Source organism: Phasianus colchicus, chromosome 10 (genome assembly GCF_987193195.1).
Source record: "Phasianus colchicus chromosome 10, bPhaCol1.hap1.1, whole genome shotgun sequence".
In the NCBI taxonomy this organism is placed as follows: Eukaryota; Metazoa; Chordata; class Aves; order Galliformes; family Phasianidae; genus Phasianus; species Phasianus colchicus.
This window is the reverse complement of record NC_143445.1, coordinates 15951921-15973827: the sequence shown is the minus strand read 5'-3', so window position 1 is coordinate 15973827 and position 21907 is coordinate 15951921. Positions and strand designations below refer to the sequence as shown.

Genomic DNA, 21907 nt, shown 5'->3' with positions numbered 1-21907 from the left:
AAGAGCAGTGCTGGCATCAGTGCTTACGTTGAAACATGTTTGCTTGCTCTACAGCTGAAATGCTTTACAAAGTCTTACATGCTATTGCCAGACGGTTAGCAAATAAAAGCTCCAAAGCTCACTTAATAAAACTCCAACCAGTTCTGTTAAGTGATCAAAGGAGCAATTCGAAACACTCTCCTAAGCAGGCACAGCCTGCAATCTTGCTCCTGTGGAATTACTTCTAACTGGTAATATGACTGAGGAACATGCTGAAAACACCATCACGTTCTCCTTTCCTCAGCCTGAGGTTTTCACCCTTCCTTGCGAGCACAGCCACACGAGCCACTGATTTGCTTTCAGCACAGGAGAGGCAGCTCTGCTGTGATGGAGGAGGTCTCCCCTTCACCAGTACCAGTCCCACACCACCTCTGCTGGAGGCCGCCCGCCGCAGGCCTCCACCTCCTCCATCGTGCCCCTCAGTGGGCTTATGTGTGGTTACGGTCCCGTGCTGGAAGAAGGAGAGAAGCAATAATGAAGACGAATGAATTTCTCAGCAGTCACACCCTGCAAGAGGCTGCTCTTAGCACTAGTAGGGTCACCAGTTGTTACTGCAGGTTAAACAGATGGTAACTTTGCGTGAAATCCTGCAATGATGTGTGGACATGCAGAGGGCAGTTTCAACAGCAGACATTCCCACTCCTCATCCCTTAAGTCACAGTAAAAACCCTGAACTTGGAATATATTTAATATATTGTGAGGCCCAAAGCAACGTATCGTAGTCCCCTATGCTGACCTTCCTGTAACAGAGGCCAGTAATTTAATCCAACAAACTCCTACATTAAAGCCTGAGGCATGTCTTTAAACTGGGCTGTATATCTTAGGAAGATATGCAATGTCTATTTTTAAACCAAATTACCTTTAATGCACCGGTTCCTTCCTTTCCTCCTAATGCTGGTTTTGCTCAAGCAGCCTGCTTTTGCAATTATGTTTTACTCAACAGCAAAACAACAGAAGTGCTTGATTATTTCTTTCATTTTCATTTGAGTATTGTTCTACTGCTCCTATATAACCCAAAGAAATATAAAGTCAATGAATCCACACCCACATCCAAAAAAATCTTCGTCACAACTGGCTTTATTCCTTCTGTTATCAGGAAACAAAATAAATTACGAAGCCAAAGAAGCTTCACAAGTCTCTTCCCTAGAACTTCTACACAGTAGCCAGCTACAGCTTTGTTTCCAGCCCATGCCAGGAGAGGTTTTACTGCTGTGACACTTGGCCTGCAGATGAAGGACTTGCTCCAAGGTACAGTTTGGTTTGTTTCAGAAGTAATAAACAAAACCTTAAAAAAAAAAAATTAAGATGCACCAAGACAGTAATGAGAAATCGTCAGCAAAACATAACAGCTGGCATTTTATCAGGTTTACTCACCAAGTGGCTCCTCTCAAAACCACACAGAAACAAACACTGCTTAACTGAGGATTCTGAATCCTCGCAAAAGCACAACGCAACTGCCTAATGCTGCCACACAACCCCAGCTCCAGCCTCAACTTTGATCTCATTCCTGAGGATGTTCATCACTGGGATATAATACATGACACTCGTAAACATACAAATATTGCACTGTATATAGAAGGCTGATGTTTAGCTTCCAAGTGCCCTGAAGTTTCTCAGAAATAAAGTTTTTATTAAGCCTCCGATTTAAAAAAATCCCCAACTAAAACATAGGCCTAATCTGAAGAAAGACATACAGACTGGTTGGAAGAGGAAGATGGTCATTCGTCCTTTCAATTAATGATGCTGACGATGGAAAGTTCTCCATAGTTTGCAAATTCTATTTCCTTTTCAAAAGGAATCCTTTCTTACAGCAGCTCTATCCAGAATCCTAAGGCTTGGGGGGAAGGGGGGTTCTGAAGGTAAGTTACATTTGCAACACCTGCAGGTACAAAGTCATCTTTCTTTGTATGATTTGTCCACAAGAGCCTTATTGGCATACTGAAATTTAACACATACTGTTGGGTCCTTTGATGCTGCTTAACAAGCTGCTTTTTTTTGGTCCAAGAAGTGTGCATCAACACCCCAAGACAAATTAACAAGTCCCATTGTCCCATCTTGAAGCACATTTCACTCATTATGTTAGATCACAGTCCAGTTAGAATTACATCCAAATACCTTTGTGCAATTTACTTCCCATTCTGAGACTTACACATCTTGAAGGTTATAGGACTACTGTCATTTCTGCTTCTATTTTAGCAATATTTGAACATGAAAACATTCCAATGCTACCTTTTACAAGTATACAAGTAAACAAATAGAATACTGAAAATAAACCATCACAGTGAGTCTAACTTGAGACTAAAAGTGGAATTATCTGAACCATCACTTCACACATTTATTTTTTAGTCTAAACATGTAAGGGCTTTACAACTCAGTGAAAAATGAAATGTTAGGAGAACAATGTCAAATTTATCTTTTAAATTCCTCATCAAGTTTCCCCAGTCATATTTCAAAGGATTATAAATATTTATGACTTGCTAAGCTAATGGACGTGAATTAATCATTTGATACAGGACTAGTTCTACACATTGCTTTGCTTGTGTGGTGGCAAGTAGAGAAGAAAAGCTTAATGTACATTTCATTTCATCCATGAATGAGTTAATAAAGGAAGAACGCAGACATCTAATTGCACAATTCGCAGAGAGCGTGTGTGTAGCAGGGCACAACACAGAGGAGGGGAAAAGCGCAGACAAAAACGCAACAAACTGGCATATTTCAGTGTCTGATAGGCATGGGCATAAATCCCATCTACTTCTCCCTTGACAAAAGGATGCAAGCTATTCAGGGGCCAGGAATTTCCTGCAACTATCTCATGCAGCACAGGCTCGTTCTCCGTACCAATTTTATCCAAATTGCCTTCCAGTTGCGTCACTGAGACCTGCTGAGGAAGGAGGGCTCCCAGGCGGCCTCCCACCAGCAGGAGGGTCAGGAAAGGGCTGCAAACAGCTGCAGGACAGGAGCCGCAGGGATGGGCGCCTACCAAAGGACGCTGCCACCACTGACAGCGTGACTGAAGTAGACATTTGAAAACTGAAATAAGAGCAAGGAATAGCTGTGGTGAAATATCTATGCATGGCTCAAATACTCATGGTGCAGTGGGGTGTAGCAAGCCTGAAGTTCTGCCACTGGAGAGGAAAGGGCATATAGGTGGAGCGTGCAGGGAAAGCCCAGCCAGGTGTGCAAAGAGCTTGCTAGAGACCTGTAGTGAATATACAAGTGGATATCTCCCCCCCCCCCCGAAAATTTATTAAAGCCTGAGGAAGTTAACAACCATTATAAAAGACAGGTAAGCTTTTTAACCATCTGAAATGAAACAACGCACAAAGCTATATGCTTGTATATCCTCTGTACAAGCCTACATACAGCTGAAGTCTCATCACCATCCTCTGGAAGGGCCTAAGAACACTATTTTAATCTATACTGAAAAATCCCTTCCCTTTTCATGTGGATGCTTTTACGCAGCTCCCATTGCACCCATCTGCAGGCAGCAGTGCAGCCTTTGGGTGGTGCTACATCAAAGTGCCTCTCCCTCCTAATTTGTTTAATTCAGCCTTTTTTGGAGGCGAAGATGTTTTAATCATATACATTACATTATAAAATGCAATGAGGTATTCCAGAGAAGTTGGAACACCTGATTTTCCCTTTGACAGAAATAACTTTTTATCACAGCAACCTTCTCCTACTTGCCTAAGATTTATAACAAGTGGACAAAACTATATTTCTGCACCTTTGATACTTCCCCCACACTGAAGTCCCTCCGTCTACTGTGCTGTGAAAGATAAAATATGAGAAGAAAAAACCCATCTCTTTAAAGATAACACTTGGCATCCAGCACAGTCTTATAGCAATAACTGGTGCTGATGATGAGCAGAAGTTACTGATAGAAACTGTCTGTTTTTAACCCCCAGAGCTTTTAACTCTGTTCTCCTAATTTGGAGATGTGACACGAGGAGCAGCACATGGCATACACCCACAAGTAGAACAACTGAAGTTAAAGTACCTATCGTTTATTGCACCTCGGTGCTTTTAATCCAGAATTCCTTCTGCATACACGATTCTGTATCTACTGCCAATAGCTCCATCCTGAGGAAACAGAATTACCATAGCTGGATTCATCTTTATTCTTCAGAAAGTTATATCTTAGGAAGTAAAGACGTCAAGAATCAATTGAAAATGAAGACAATATGAAATTTTAACAAAGGTTTCTTTTTAAGCAGTAAAAATACAGAACAAGTGATGACAACTTTGCTGGATATTCTAGCATACTACCCAAATCACCAGATAAATATTTCTATTCGTGTCTGGCAGACACTCTCTCACTTTGGCTCTAACGCAGCTATATTCCAAAGAAGCTTATCTTATTTTTAAATGAATATGAATTGATTCACAGTTCACCAAGGACCCAAATGCCAGGCTGAGACTGCTGAGCACCGAGCAGCTCAGGAGTGTAATGGTTGGTGACGTCCCAGGGTTGGATCATAGTCTTTTCTGGTCTTAAACTCAATGACTCTATTACTCAGTTATCTAGCTAATGTCCACAGAACTGAAACCTATTTCCATTTTAATGAAGAAATACGCAAAGTTAGAGATGATACACATATTTGACTGAAAATTGGAAGGTATCAAAAAAGAACACTCACAATAATAAGAAGCAGCTGCAAGTAGAAAGATTTAAAGTAACAGCCCACACACTTAAAACAGCGTGCTAATCAGAGCGTTTCTGTGGCAGCAGAACTTTGCAGGGTTAACTGTGCTTCTGACCAGAGAGAGGCAGCAAGAGCGATCGCGCACATATGCACGCATGCTGCCCTGCGTACAGTTAGGATATTGTAGGAGGAAGGGCTGTTAGCAGGATCTGCAGATCCTTACACAGCTACAAGAGGCATACGTTATAGGGCTGGAGCGCTGAATCAATTAATGCTCGCTGGCTCTTTTCCAGCCAAGCCCCCACTCACTAATTTCCCTACTTCCAAGCGCTGGAGCTGCATGTACTGGAATGAGTCGATCAGCAAACAATGGGTAGCAGCAGACTGCAAGTTCTGCTAATGAACAAAGAAAACTGCACTGAGACCGTGCTAATCACATAAGTAAAATCATCAAGAGAGTAGAAGAGGAAGGACGGAAGAAAAGGACATCTTTTTTTTTTTATCTTTTTTAAATGCAGCAAGGATGATTCTTTTCCTACATTCAAGAACTGGAGAAAGTGCCTGGGTAAGGAAGACAGCTTTCCCCAAAGAGAAATTCTTCGTTTGGTGTTAAAAGAAATGCTAAGTGCTAAACAAACACACAACAAGAGACATATGTTTGAAAAATAAGAGACACAAATAAATGAACAACCGGCTTTCTAGAAAACAGTGAAAAACCTTATCTTAAAGTCCACCAGGTGATGAAAAAGAAGAACAAATCACAGAGGATCTTCCTGGATACAAGTGAACTTTACTGAAACACAAGAGAAGAAGGTAAGGCTTTCTTCACCTGAGACTTAGAGCACATCAGGTCCTCTCAGGAACTGTTCAGCTAAGGACAGAACTCTTTTAGCATCTGCTTAGAGGGGGAAACGTAAGCGTTAAGTCTTCAGCTGAGCTGAGAGAGGGGAGAGGAAGAGAAAAGGCTGTGCTTCATAGAAGCTCTGCTCAGATTACAAAAACAAAAGGAGGTTTACTCACCCCCCCTTGAAGGAATGGGTAAATGTAGAGGTCTCAGTTCCATAAATCTTTATGGTCCCCTTGGGATTGTCACCAGTGTTTTATTATCTGCAACTTCCTGACCCTCCCCTGATAAAGTAGGGACTGTAGAGAATAAAACAGAAACCACATACATCGTTTCTGAAGATATTTTTGGGGTGATCCTGTCCGGAGAAATAGGACTCTTAATAAGAGGAAACATGGGAACTGCTGCCTGCCTACGCACACGCTGCCGGAGAGTCGGCACTGGGGAGAGGAGGAGTTGCACACACATCACACCAGCATCTGTCTGCACCAGTTTGTGCTTACAAACAGCAAACCAAACCTTCGTACGCTATAGCTAGAGGGAAACAACTGGCATCCAAATCTACCAACCACTTTTTCTTTTTTCTTTTTTTCCTACAGCGGTGAAAGATGGGAGCTAATGAACTGCTTACTATTCTCAGCTATTGAATTCTCTTGTATAATCTTCTAAGAGCTGAACCTCGCTATATGGGGACGTCAGACCTTCAGCCCTAACAGCCAGAGATGGACACAAGACAGGACTTGAGTTTTTAAGACCTCAACACACCCAGTAAGGCACGGGATAAAAAAAAAATTGGATCCAAGCTCTGACATGGTTACTGTACCTCAAAATAGCAGATGACCAGTTTACCATACTGACCATGCTGGCCTTTCTTCAGGACCATCCTGGAGCAGAGAGGCACACTGAACTCTTGCACCGTACGCAATTCCTGCACAAAACACAGCTCTCGGACACATCCTGCTGGGCACAAAGATGCCCCATCCTTTACATTTCTTGAATGGGTCTGGAGCTGCCAATGGATCTTTGTCACCTCTCTCGGTAACAGAACCCAAAGAGAACTACCCAAACGATGAGCAAGGAAACAAAGTGCGCTGGGCAGCACTGCTGATCCTGCTGGTGATCATCCCCACCATCGGTGGGAACATCCTGGTCATCCTGGCGGTGTCTCTGGAGAAGAAGTTGCAATATGCCACCAACTACTTTTTAACATCCTTGGCGGTGGCGGATTTGCTGGTGGGACTGTTTGTGATGCCGATTGCCCTTCTGATAATACTGTTTGGTGAGTACGGCGCGTTCGTTTCATCAGGCTTGCACACTGGGTACAATTCTGGGAAGTCTGATTTAAACAGAAAAGTTGTTTGCTTTCCGCTACCGAGATTTTGAATATTATTTGGATGAGGGCTAAATCTTTTCTTCCTTTAACCATAATGCCATCTAATGCCTTTATGGTAAGCATATCCTCAGTGGATAGTCTTTCTTTTGAAACAAACCACTGAAAAAGCACCTAAGGCTTAGAGCTGATACTATTCAGAGGGAGACATGGCAAATTACGCTGTGTACAGCGAATCACTGTTTCCAGTAACTTCAGCTCAGCCTCGAAATCTGTTGTATTGGATATTACACTAATGAGAGTCATCTCTTAAAAACACGGTTCCTGGAAGCACCAATGATGAGCTTTACCAGCCTCAGTTTTCTGGGAAACTGATTTTCTCCTGCTCTGGGAAAAATGGCAAGGTCTGTAAAGCATCCCAAAGAAGTCCCATATCTGCCTGTAATGTCCAGGGCAGCCCCATCTGTGTACCTGATCTTCAAGACTCAGATTCACCATTTAATCTGGCTCACATGAAATAAAACAGATTTTTTGTCTATATAAACATATATAGGGTGTGACAATTTCTTTCTGATTAGTCATTACAGAATAAGGATGACTCTCATATTTTCTCATGTCCAGCTTTATATCAAATACTACTTTTTACAACTAATCAGAAACAGATCCATGGGAAAGCAGCTTTTTTACTCCTTGAGATTCTTTAAGAATGTTTAATTAAAAATAGTCTATTTCAGTTTTTTGCAAATGAAAAATCAATGTGGTATAGTTTTTAAAAAAAAAAAAACTAAGGATTTACGGAATCATCTTGAGGGTACAGCTACCACTGAACCCCAGATAATGAAAGACAGCAGGAGTTCATTTTTCCTGTGCTGGGTCTGTAGGAGTTGCCTGAGCAACAAACAAACACAATCAAACTTTATTTCAGAAAGCGCATCGGTTGCTTTGTTTGCTGCATGGAACTGCAATCACTTACTAATAAACGTGGCTATTCATTAAAATGACACGGAATTTCTGTGCATTCCAGTCCGTACCTTCCTTAGCAGTCTATGAATTGGAGGTTAGAATTCAGAGCATCAGGGTAGGATACTCAGATATCATAAAATACACATGTATTTCAAGCAACAGATTCTACAAAGAGGAAAGTACATAACTGGGACAGGGATTTCTACCTTGAAAAACAAGTGTATGCATAGAGATGAGAAACTTCTGCATGCAAGTGCTAATTCACAGACACTGTGACTGCTTAGTTCTTGCCAAAGACCTCATTAATAACAGAAATAATAAAATTAGTGGTTGTTATAAGAGCACAGATCACTATAAAAGCACTGGTAATTGACTAGCGACCAATAAAGAGAGAAGGCAGGTTACGGACTTTGTGAAGGTTTGGGTGTTGCTTTTCAATTACGCTAGATCAATAACTTCTTTTTAAACTTTATGAAGAGAATATTGCTCCTTAATCTCTCCCAATTAATCTGATAAATCCTGGTTACACAGTTTGAAGCATCATAGGAATCTTTACAAACAAACGCATTTTTCACGGTGCAGGAAATACACAAGAAAACAGTTAATTACAACCAACTTTACTAAATGAAATTGCAATCAGTCTTCTATGTAGCAGCAGTTACAACTGAAATTTTTCACGTTTCTCTCTGGCTCCAAAGCAGAAAAACTGCTTTCCCTCTTTATGAAGAGGAAGGAGATGCTGAAGTGCTTGTAGAAGCTCAAAGCATGAGCAAAACATAAGGAGTTTGTGGGATCCAGCAAGAACAGCACATAGCAGGCCTAAATCGCAAAGCTACCTTACCCAAACAAACTACTTGGACACAGAATAATCACTGATAGTCAGAAGGCCATCCAGCCTCCTGGCACCTCCATGCAGGAATGTTTCAGTCATAATGCAATGGCTGTGCGCAGTTTCCAGCTACGGAATACAAATATTATGCTTCTGATTCGGAACTGATATCTAATTATACGGAGAATATTTGAGGAAATAGGTGTGAACTAAATTGCAGTCCCATTAAACAGCTTCGGACAAATTAGTGTCACAGTGTTCAAATGCAAAAGCTACTACAGATAATGGCTTCATGCACTGATGATACAGAATAATCTTCAGAAATAGGCTGTTGCAATACTAAATAACTGCCCTTAAAAAATCAAAATCCAATACCAACCCACAGGTATAATACCATGAAAAGCAGATTTCCTCTTTTAGGTAGGGTGACAGAAATGTAATGTATATTCATACAATAGTACAGTTTTGATTTAAGAGCACAAGTGTCAGAAAATACAAACAGTTCATTGCTTTTATTGGTTACTAAATCCTCCTCATTTCTTCTACAAAAAGGTGGGCACGTTAGGAAATCACTGCACACTCAGAAATCTAGCTTTCCAAAGTTACCCACATTCGTAAACACAGAACTACTGAAGCAAAACAAAAATGCTGCTATTCATCAGATGGTGAAATTAGCAAACTCTTTAGAAGGAGCATCTGACTTGCAAGATTTGAAGCGGAAAAGGTCTGTTGTCCACGCTTCATAAGCAGTGGCTTACTTGCAGACAGTGCCATCTTTTAAATTATTCCTTTATTCTTCACATGCATCCACTTAGAAATCAAAAGGCAGAGCTGATCCCCCCAGGTTGCAAACCATGACTTTTGTAACTCACCAGAAGCAATCACAGCCAATCTTCCCCCACTACTGATTACGAACCACAGAAAATCTCTCCTTCTCACTTGTGCAAACAAGAGAAAATTTATTCCGTTGATAACTACTGTCCAACATCTCAGATCTAAATGTAAGTAAAAAAACTAGCATTCATTTCTCACAAAGCAACTCTAGAAATACAGATTCCATAGGTGAAATTCAAAGAACTGCACGGCAGCAAAGTATTGCTGAAAGTGCAATTGAAGTGGAGAAATAAGCAAGCAGCTCAGGAGGGAGAGAGCAAAGCAGCAGCACAGAGAGCCTGAGACCACAAAGCTGAGCTGCCGCAATGAACCCACACACCACAGCTTGAAGATTCAAGTCTGGGCTTTAAGTGAGCTGATGATTAAAATATCAATTTCCTTCCCAGCAAAAGCATTATCATCTACCAGCAACAAAACGATTCCTATCACAGAATCCTTTACACGCGGCACATTTCAGCAGCCCTTGTAGCAAGAGAACAAACTACCTTCAAGTCTATTTAAAGACCTCTCTCAATCGTGCGTATACATGCACTGTTTTAGGGATTACACATTTCCAAGGTATTTCCTATACATAAATCTTTCTGTAAGTAAATATTCCATTCAAGGACAGACAGTTGTGGTAAAAGCTCATCTTACCTTTCCAGGTGCACGACAATTGTAAAGCATATATTTTATCACATAATAACTAAAAATGAGGAAAATCTGCAGCAGCAGCACCGCAGTGAGGAGAGTCTGAGACCAGGTTTGAAGGAAGCATCTTTACCTTATGCTACCTGAGCTGGAGAAAGCAGACAAGATTTCGGGCAGGCAGGCTTGTCAGCTAACCCAGGCTTTCAGGGAAAAAAAAAGAAGTCTAATCCACTAGGTTAATATCAGCATTTCAACTCCCAAGGAAAAAAAAGGTGGAGAATTTCAGCACAGTGAATCACGTAGTGCTCTGGTTTGCTCCATCAGTGTGTTTCTATAACAGGAGAATCAGAGCTTTTAACAGTCTGACCCTCACACTCTGCCATTTGGCAGGACTTGACCATTTACCTCCAATCTAAATTATAAAAAGCAGGAACTCAACTGCTTGCTTGTTGTCAGAGGTCAGAGATGCTTTCTGGGTCCTGAAGTAAAATTCATATTCTGCTTTTTCCCTACTCCCAAACTAACACAACAGGCAAACTGTGACACACAGCACCACCACACATCACCAAGCCAACAGCAGTCACTCCCATGCTAGGCACCAAGCTTCTAACACGTGTACAAACAAGAAGGAAATGTGTGCCACAGTACGAATCCTAGAGAGCCAGCTGATACTTCAGGATTTATGGATAGAGTTTCACTATGTATTTGTTCAAGTATGACCATGCTCATCAAGTCTTTTCAGCTACTGCATTTAAAATCTACCCTGATTTTGTTTGGATAAAAAAAAACATACGCACAGAAAACAACATAATTCTATAATCCTGATGTGAAGTCCCAAGGTGATTTACTGCCTTCTGCATTCAGTTCCAAAGAAAAACTAAAGGACAAAGCCTTCTTTCCAGTTGCACTTACCAACTAACTCTAAAGCTCATAAAACTCACAAAGTTGTTCTGCACCAGCAAGCTGTTTTCATACATTATATTAAAAAGAAAAGCAGCTTTTGAATGAAGTATTTGAGGGATTTCTTCTGCAAAGAGAAGAAAGCTGCAAATGAAAATAACTTACACTGCTGTTCTACAGCAAGTAAAACACTTATAATCCAGGGATCAGCATGTATGCACTTTAAACAGCAGCGTGAGGTGCTTGAAATCCAGCAGCGTTCTCTGTGCATCCTTCAAGATGCACAGAATACTCTTTTCATTGTTCACGTTTTATTTGAGCTAACCCTGCATCATTTACATCATACTTAGCAGTAGTCCCACTTCTCTGAACTTGATGATCCTCATGGGCCTCTTCCAACTCAGAACATGTTCCTATGATTTTCTAATAAATTATTTCTTTTAACCGTATTTTTTTTTTCTGGCTTGCTTTCTGGCTGAACAAACCACAAGGCATTTTCATGTTTCCTTTTTTGTTGTTGCTCAAAGGCCAGTTGAAAGTGTAGACGGAAAAACAGGACATCAGTAGCTGTTTCATAACACACTAATTATCACTTCCTCATACCTGCAACAGCAATTTTTTGAAGTATATGTTCAATGGAGATATCTATTTTAATAAATACACAGCTAGATGCCATATAAAATTTACAGGTTAGTGGTCTGAAACTAGACCCACTTCTCTTCCTTACTGCCTATTTCCTACACCATCCTCACCTGGAGTTCATTGCTCTGGGGACGATGATTTTGCTGGGAGGAAAAAGGGAGTTCACTTGATCATTCATGTCTACAGGGAAGGTTCCCAAACATACACAGCAATGCAGAAAAGTGCACGCTACGTTTGACTTCATAAAATTTTCCATCTTCTGGCGCTTATATTTCAAAAGCAGTATCATATCATTTCCATCTAATGGACATATTATGAGAAAAAATGTTAATGTCAAACTGTTGTGCCATTACCACACTGATAAGATTGAACATTACGATATTTTTGGTCATTTGGCATTCTCAGCACGTAGATTTATTTGTTTGGGGCAAGGAGATTTTTTAAAAAGTTTGATTTGTTACAATTTTTTTTCCTTAATCATTATTCAATGAAGAACTGAATTATCTGGCAATGCTTTTAATGAAACTACTGATCAAGCACAGTTTAATTTTATATGGAGAGACAATTTGAGCAGATCAACTGACACAACTAGAAGTAGAAGAAACTTCAGTGCTCACAAAGTCATTTCCAGGACTGCAGAACATTCTTACACACAAGCAATACTATGGTGCATTTCAGTTTGAATATTGCTTGCACTGGATTATAATATAAACAACTTGTGAGTGAAAAATCAAGCAGTTGTGAAAGAAATCAGTTTCAGTGAAGTTATTTCAGTTTATGAGTGTAAAGAATAGGAGATCCAGCCCCCAAAATATCTACCTTTTGCAACACTGAATACCACAAAACCTTAATAATGGTCATGATGCTGGATAACATATCATTTGTTTGTTCTTCAAGATTACTGCTAACTTCAAGATGCACGCATAGTTCTGCAATGATTGACTAATGTTCTGGTTATGGCCTGCTTTCTCCTCTGTGCTTGGATCAGAGGACTATCAGAGAGACAAAGCTGAAAAAACCCCCATTTATTATTAGGGTGCTGCACCAAGCAGTCATGACCCATTTTTAAAAATCTGTTTTACTCTTTTAATCCAGAGTCCTTGTTACAAAGAGCTCATGATCTAAAGTGGAAAGAAAGATAGGGAATGACTTATAATACACGTAATGAACGTTGTGGTGACAATGTTCAGTTTCTATAGGGTTAGGAACTTCTCACAGGTACTGATGCCAAATGAGGAAAAGAAAGATACTAAAAACTCTCAAAAAGCTAAGATTCTAATGAGTTTTCTGTTCTCTTCCAGACAACGCCTGGCCTTTTCCAACTGCCTTGTGTCCCATTTGGCTGTTCCTTGATGTCCTCTTTTCCACAGCTTCCATCATGCACCTCTGTGCCATCTCACTAGACCGCTATATTGCGATTAAAAAGCCAATCCAGGCCAGCCAGTACAACTCATGGGCTACAACAATCATCAAAATCATCATTGTTTGGCTCATTTCAATAGGTATGTGAGGTTTTGAGACTGGAAAAGCAATGCAGAAGCTTTTCACATCCAAAACAATAGGTGAAAGTTGGGCACAAAGACACATCTGGCCAATCAGGGTCAGCCTAAGTCCACCATTTGGGTCATACATAGCTACATCAAAAGTCTGACTAGCTGCTCATCAAGTTTACCTGAAAGGTCAAGGACTGAGTAGATGTAAGCATCATACTTTATGCTTCTAAAATTCCACAAGTTAGAATTCTGACAACATCTGCATGGCTAGCACATCTCATGGGAAAGCAAGATTCCATGTTCCTGTGGAAACAATCTAATATATATCCATCTAAACACAATTTTAAGCCTTGAGTATACACTGTTAAAATCAGTGCCTTACTTAAAACTGTCTCATGAAGCTAGTTAAAAAAAAAATTACTTGCACCAAAAATTGAAAGATAAGTGAGCAGCTGGTAACAGCCACAGTGAAGACTACCATGTACTGGCAACGTATCATACAGAAAGGCCTTTAAGTAAAAATTCACCCATCACCCAACAGTTGATACAAAGGATGCAAATGTATAAACATTTATTAGTGTCTCCCTGTTGTGCACATGGCACCTCACTTGTCTTCACTGCTTAAAGTCTTTTAAATGAGCTAAAATGGTGAAAACATTGAATTCCAGTAATTAATGTGCACTGTAGGCAGCAATAGGCATAGCGCTGTATGCTGTGTGCAAAAGAAAAAGAATAATCCTGGATTATTTTAGCCAATGACGCATAAAAGAATAGGTAAATTCATCTTCTTGACTCCAGCATGCATACCCAAAAACAGAAATTTCAACTTGAAAAAAAAATCTGGCAGAACCTTGATGACAGGAAAAAAAAATCTCTATTTTATCACAAAAAAAAAGGAAATTCTTAATGAGATGTGACACTTGAAAGCTGACCTTTTAATATCTGATTTATTGTTATTAATCAGTGCTGTACATTCCATTTCTTTTTATCTAACACAAGAGAACTCTGCAGTAGAGACTCGTTTCTCCAAATGAAAGGTTAACTTAATTCAATTTTCATTTTAAATGCTCACTGTATCCAAAGGTGTGCCTCTTCTCAAGGAAGGGGTCAAGTGGCTGAAGGGAAAACCATTTTGCCTCCTGCTGCCCCAGCCAACTTCAGTAACCAGAGGAATACTGTAAATCCCTAGATGTCTAAGTGGTATCAGGAAACATAGCACAAAAAACCTTCACCAGACAGCAAGGAACCTGTTGTTTTTGTTGTAATGTCAGACTGCTGGCAAATGAAGTGCTGACTGTAATTTAGCAGTTATAAAAAATTCATTTAAAAGACAAGACTGCTAACTTTTTTTTTTTGAAAGTGTTGAATTACAGAGCTAGCAAGCAAGCTAGCCTCATTTAAACACTCTTAAATATCCAAGTGACTTGATACAACAAATGTGTCTCAAACGCACACACTGAATAATTCTGGCATCTATTTAACTACTTGTATATATGAAAGTTGAGCAGAGTGAAGAAACATCAGCTGTGTCCAATAACTTGATGCCCCTAAGAAAGAGGGGAAAAAAAAAAAAGGAGGCTAACAGCATTAGGGAAATTCATTTCATGAGGGGGAAAAACCATTCTAATTTCAATGACTACAGTCAAAGCAATTCATGTGTTTTACACTAGAGATGTTGGCAACTTCATGCTGCTTTCTTGACTTCTAAGGGTTACCCCTAATCTGATTTAAAAAAAAAAAAAAGGGGGTGGGGGGTGGTGGTCATTCTGTTAAAACTGAGCTTGCCAAGTCTCACAAAGTACTGTTTGCCCCATTACCCACGTGATGCTCTCAACAGCTGATGTCTTCTCAAGTCACTCTGTGCCTACTCTAGAGAGTTCAGGAACTGCTTTTCTTTAAAGACTCTGAAGATTCAGGCCCAAAATTGAGGTTGCAAGCAATTACTTAAATACTTGGTTTTTCTTCCGTAGGCATTGCTATTCCAGTCCCTATCAGAGGAATTGAAGATGGAAATGGAAACTCTACAAATATTACATGTCTTCTGACGCCTGATCGCTTTCATGATTTCATTCTGTACGGATCAGTGGCTGCATTCTTCATTCCCCTTGCTATCATGATAGTCACTTACTTTCTGACAATTCAAGTGCTACGCAAGAAGGCCTACTTGATCAACAAGCCACCTCAACGTCTCACTTGGTCAACAGTGTCCACAGTATTTCAACGTGACGCTACACCTGCCTGCTCTCCAGAAAAGGTGGCCATGCTGAATGGCTCTAGAAAAGATAAGACTCTGACCAATGATATGCCCATCTGTAGAATGTCTACCATTGGGAGGAAATCCATGCAAACCATAACCAATGAACAAAGGGCATCAAAAGTACTTGGAATTGTATTTTTTCTTTTCTTGTTGATGTGGTGCCCATTCTTCATAACTAACATAAGTTCAGTCCTGTGCAATTCGTGCAACAAGGAAGTTTTTCAAAAGCTCATGGAGATATTTGTTTGGATAGGATATGTATCCTCAGGAGTGAACCCTCTTGTCTACACACTCTTCAACAAAACATTTAGGGAGGCTTTCAGCAGGTATATCACTTGCAACTATCGGACCACAAAGACCGGCAAGGTCCTTCGGAAGTGTTCCAGCAGAATCTCTTTCAGAAATTCTGTGACAGAAAATTCCAAGCTCTTTGTTATGCATGGGATGAAAAATGGGATTAATCCCATCATGTACCAGAGCCCAATGAGGCTGAGGAGCTCACCCATCCAAGCATCATCAGCCATTCTGCTGGATACATTGCTGCTCACAGAGAATGAAGTTGATAAAACAGAAGAACAAGTAAGCTATGTATAGTGGAATGACAGCTGTGACCACATCATAGTGTTACCATCTCTATTACTCTAGGTGACTGTGCTATAAGAAGTTAAAAATACTATTGTTTCATTTATGCAAGCAATATCTTATAAAATTTGTAAGAATTCCTCTCCTCCAAAGTCTCCTCTACTGTAACCCCAAACTCCACAGTGGCAACTTCATTCCATGATAAACAATGACTATAGCAAAACTGTATCATACAGAAAGAGGGAAATAAATAAAAGCTAAATCAGTGCAAGTATCTGACTTCAGTCCTCATCATCTTCAGCCTCTTGATTTAAACCCATGGAGTTTTTCTCTGCTTAAACAGCACACAAACACACTGAACTACTTCCTATAGTTCTCCCCATTGACACCATAGACTCAAGTATGAGCTTTTCTTGTGTGCTGGGGTATCAGAAATGAAATCATGAGCTCCAAATACCAAAAGGCACACCAACAAACCATAAAATGTTTCCAAGAGAGTAAAAAAAAAAAAAAAAAAAAAAAACCTAAAACATTCCATGTGTGGAAATCATCCCATTGCACTTTTTTTCTATAGGGATGGAGGCCAGAATCTCATCTTCATTACTCTCACATATAAACATGCTTGGCATTGTCAAATCTGTCAGAGAAAACTGCCCTTTATTCTTTTCATACTAAGAAAATGAATATGTAACGAAAATAGGGCCATAACACATCAATAACTAAAATAGGACAGTCAGTGCCTGAAACATCACTAACTTTGCTAATATATAAGTAAAGTTCCTTTTTTTGTGGCTTTTACAACTCCAATAAAAGCTTTCCCTAATCCAGTATCATTCACACAAAATAGAAAAGTTAAAGATAAAATAGCTAGCTCACTTGAAACTAAAAACAAGTGTCTAAGAAGCAACAATAGTATCAGGACCAGTACATATTGACAGTTCTGTTCTACTAAAAAAAAAATTTCACTAGAAAAAAAAAATTCTTTGGATCAATGTCATAGGATTAGAGGTCTCAGTCTGCACTCAGTGCAGTCAGCACATCACAGTGGCAAATCAAGACTTCCATCACAGCACAAAAATGAAAGAAAGAATTTTTTTTCACAGTCTAGAAGAGTTAACACTTTCTACTGACTAGGAAATCTGGAGCATCTGCTAGTCCCAGACTGTATCTCTTTAGGCAGAGCATCTGATCTCCCCAAGGTGCTGGAGTTCTTACAGTAAGCAGCCAGTTTGCTATTTTTTCCCCACAGTTTCCATTTACAGTAAAATTTTCAGCCCAGGCTTTTTTTTTTTTTCATATTTAATATTTTCAGAGCTCTTTAGTTACACAAATTATGTACAGCAAAAAGCTTAGGTATTTTTTCGTCCATGGAACAGAAAGTACTAAAGATAACGTGTTCTTTCCAACATTTATTTATATTTAATTTAAAACACATGCAAGTTCGAAACAGAGCCTGATGTAACAAATGCCAGAGAGCTCCAGGAGAAAGTATTAAAAATATCTCCACGGTACTTACAGTAATCTTTCTCCTTCCTTCCTACCCTTTTTGGTGATAGCCACTGAAGTTAGAATAAGCTCTTAACTGCTCTTACTTCTCTTTCAGTAGCCAAAATTTGTTTAAGAGGATCCTGCAGTTAAAAGCCAGAATTGATGGACTATTATGGCTGTGAAAGATTCCTGTATCTAAAAATGTTTAAGAATCAAAAGCCTTTCATTAAATCTATTTACTTTGAAGTCCTAGGGGAAAGGGTGTAGGAAAAAAAGCAAAGCAAAGCAAAGTCCCCAAACTTGTCTTCCAAGGAGAACAATGGCAGGAATATTTGCTTCCCAGTTTTAGGACTACGCTGGATTAATAGTCCCACCATCAGCAATAATTTAAAGCTTCCCTTTCTATCAGGAACATCACAAATAGTTATTCAGCATCTGAAAAGAACAAGAGGTAACTTAGTCCTCTGTTGCCTGACTCTGCTCTTGTTCACCTGTCTGTCTTCAGGTAGCAATGACAGTAGGAGTAATTAGCCATAAGCATCCCTTAGAGGATGATTTTAAGACCTCTATCTATGGTTAGACTCCAAAAAACAGGAAACAATCCCCAAGAAGATGATGTATTTTGTCAAGCCAGCTCAACTTCAATAACCAGAAATAGACTCTCAGCATATTCCAGTTACTGAATGTAGTCAACAGCAATACTTAAACTGAGTCATAAACCTCAAAAGGACTCGAGACTAACCAAAAGCCCAGTCTTCCTACCATAAAAAGTATTTCTCCATGCATAGAAACCCAACAGGATGAAAACATACATGTTCAATTCACAATATGCTAAACGTTGATGGACCAGCAATTTCTATTCACTAGCTGTAAAAATGTATTCTCTCACGGTTGCTCCAGCATTTTGCTCCTAGTGCAACATGCTGCCAGTCATTCAGGTAAGCACTAATCCATGCTAAGTGGTGAATGTTGTAAATTGGTAGATTTTATTTCTTTCATAACATGATAGAAAATTTAATACTGCAATTTCTAGGCAAAAAGAAATAGCCTAGATGAGAACATCCCCTCTAAAATGGCAGCCAAACCTCAACACATGAAGAATTAAGTAGCTATACATTCTTTTGTTGGCTTTTCCAGTAAATGAAAAGCACACACACACACACAATTCTAAATAAATAAATAAAAAGTTTAAAATCTTAAAGTTAAGACAAAATATTGTTGCATTAAATGTTGTCAGACTATATTATGTTCTATCCCATTTTATTCTGTTACTGTACTGCTCCATTAACTCTAGTCTTAGGAGTCAAGCTGTGCTCTTGAATGCACACAGGGCAGTAAGATGTGCTGGAAAGGAAGACTCACGTGGTAAGCAAGCAGCAAAAAGCCTTACAGAATGCTCTGTTAAGCAAACATATTCTATTACCTAAAAATATCTATGTGACATTTATAACACTTTTAGTTCAAATCCAAAAAGAACGCTTATTCAGACAGCTGTAACAAAAGGAGAAAATAAACTAGATATTTCTGACACAAATTTATGGACTCCAGCTGTCAGGAACTGTCACATTCACCCATGCTGCTTTCAAGGAAATTATCACCCTCTGACTGCACAGCTCCACCTTTATTGGGTTCCATTATTCCTATCAAAGGCACCAAGAGAAGTCCAAGTCTATGCATTCCCTAAGTGCTGCTGTGCACAGCCCAGCAGATGAACTCACACCTCCAGCACACTCAATCCCACAGCAACAGCATGCATTCCTTAAGAGAAACACAGACCACATTAAACATGCTTGCTGTCCTGTTTTGATACCAGATTCACAAGTCCCTTTCTGGCATCAGAAAAAAAAAAAAAAGAATTCAATGAGACCTCTTCTCACAGGACTTTCAGTCATATTCCTTTATCTTAGATGAGTTTCACCCAAGCCAGGGCCTAGCCCACTGCACTGCAGAGCTGTTCACCTCCCATCAGAAGACACTTCCTTCACAAGCTCTATACATCTAGCAACTCTCAGATCACTGACCAGTATGGGGTACACTACTAATGGCATTTAGCACAAGTAAATCCAATTAGACTTCAACAAACAACAGTCCTATAAAGAGATGTCATTTCAGTCGTGAATTCTGACAAACTTATCAGCCCATTTGTTCTTTATGTCTCTGCATGCCTGCAATTTTGACATGGGATGGCACACACCAAGTAACAGTTTTCAGTGGACAAGAAAGATAATGCAAAATCAGCCTGCAGATCCCTACACAGATGGTTAATATTTCCTTTTGGGCACTGAAACACAGCTTTTGGTTTATAATCACAAAGTGATGCAGTGGCAATATGCAAGTCCCACTATGCAGAAAATCCCTTCCATTGCTTCATGTGAATGCAGGGGTCAAGGCTAGACAAAGCAAGGAATCCCTCCCAGAACCACATCACAAAGCGTAACAACTGATTATGCACTTTTTGAGAGCTGGTAAATGAGAAGACTTAATTATTACAACAGTCTAACATAAGATTTTTAGCCAATGATGATAATAACCTGCTAAAATTTTAATCCTTTCTTATCGAGCAACATAGATATTGGAACTGCTTTTACAAGAAAATGTTCATCCCTAAATTGTTCAGGCACATTTTGGACTGTACTCCTCTGTGGAAAAAAAAAAGAAAAAGTGGTAGAATAAGATCTCTATCACTGCACAACAGGTTAAAGATTCAAAAGTTAATGTAATTCACTTCCTCATTCTGACTGTGAAGAGAACAGACCCAGAACTATCAGTTAAAATTCATAACTTAGGGCAACTTACACAGACTTAGGGCTAGCACAGTACTGTATCTGCAAACAGAATAGAGAGCAAATAAGATGAGGTTCCAGATTTTCATGTATCTGGCTAGATTTTAACTATTAAGTCCTTGCTTTCCTCATTCATTCAGAGAGAAAATCTGAAGAAGCAGATAGGCTGCAGTGCTCCAAGAAACCTGATATGTGGTGTAGGTCAGAGCCCTGACAGCTTCTTGCTTTGGTAGGCAGCTATCTATACCCAGTTATGCATTGCATCTGTTGAGAACAAGAATGATATTGAAATCAGAAATCAAAAGTGCTCCATTGTGACCTGTGAAAAAAAATGAAAAAAGATGCCTGCAACAAGGGAAGGCCTGTGTGTGTAATTTTCCTTCTTTACACAGATGCAGAAGCCAGTTTAAGAGGTCCTTTGGCTTCAGAAGAGACACAGATCACTATGCAGCAAGGAATGATCTGTGCTCAAGAAAGCAACTTAGCAGAAGCTCTTGAGAGATGACTGCTGACGCCTGCTGACCACAATCAGAACATGCTTCAGACAAATCAGAACAGAGCAGAATAACTTCTGTGTGAGAAAGAACTTGGTTAAAGATGAATTGACTGGTGGCATTAGTAACCCACTTTCTGAATATCAGCATTTAGCATCTGTTACTGTCTTGTTATAAGATGAATGTACAGACTGTCACTAATGCACAGAGGATGTGAACAAAGATTTTAGAAAATATCCATTGAAAATTAGAGACCTGGACCCAGGTATGCACCTCCACCTCTCAGACATGCTTAAAAGGCTACTGCTTGGCTCAGAGCTCAGACTGTGCAAATTCCTGCGTTAACAGATGAAGACAGTTGAGTTACTGGGGAAGCTTTCCAATTTCCCCAGTGATTAAAAAACCACAGTGACAATAAACACATTCCCCAAAAAAACACATGCACAAAGAACACCCTAAAAATCCCAAACCTACCAATCTTCCTACTTAGAGAACTGCAGAGCACTACTACAAAATACCACTACAGTCACAGATTTCACTTTATACAATCAAAGCAAACACAAGAATTATTTTCTAAGTCCAGTAATCTGCCAGAGTTTAACAGTGGATGCTTAAAAAAAAAAAAAAAAGAAAATATAGGCTATTCTGACATCCTTCTTCAGGTTAATCTTACCAGTCACCATCTCCAGAAATGTTTTAGCAATAAGACATTTGTCTGAGTAGCACTGCTTTTATGAGATCTGGTACAAGCGCTGTATATTTAATTTTTAATTAACTCTCAATCTTGCCAATATTAATTTTTCATTCTGTTTGTCAACTTAATTGTCTGAATAGAGTTAGATGAAGCTAGAAGGCTGGAAACCCACAGAAAGGCTCATTATGTGTCTGTCGAATGTTTGAGAATGTTTGTAATTCTGATTGAGGTTTTATTCTCAGGTGGTTTTTTTTTTGTTGTTTGTTTTTTTACTTTCCAGCATCCACTCAGCATGTAATTGAGTTATTTAATATTAGCAACAGTGCAGCACGCGTTTCCTGGGGAAAAAAAAGCCAGACACCAAGTCAAAAGCTGTGGAAGTGACTAAAGGAAGACACA

At 39.5% G+C, this 21907-nt stretch overlaps 2 protein-coding genes across 2 annotated transcripts in view; one reads left to right on the top strand and one right to left on the bottom strand.

The window, feature by feature from the left end:
• PSMD1 (proteasome 26S subunit, non-ATPase 1) overlaps positions 1-21907 on the bottom strand; it is a 61893-nt gene that overhangs the window by 25247 nt on the left and 14739 nt on the right. The window lies entirely within an intron of this gene.
• On the top strand, positions 3563-21894 carry HTR2B (5-hydroxytryptamine receptor 2B). The gene is made up of 4 exons (XM_090147456.1): positions 3563-5498; positions 6129-6808; positions 13019-13219; positions 15181-21894. Exons 2-4 carry the CDS (start codon positions 6502-6504, stop codon positions 16059-16061), a joined length of 1389 nt encoding a protein of 462 aa, XP_090003582.1. The 5' UTR covers positions 3563-5498; positions 6129-6501; the 3' UTR covers positions 16062-21894.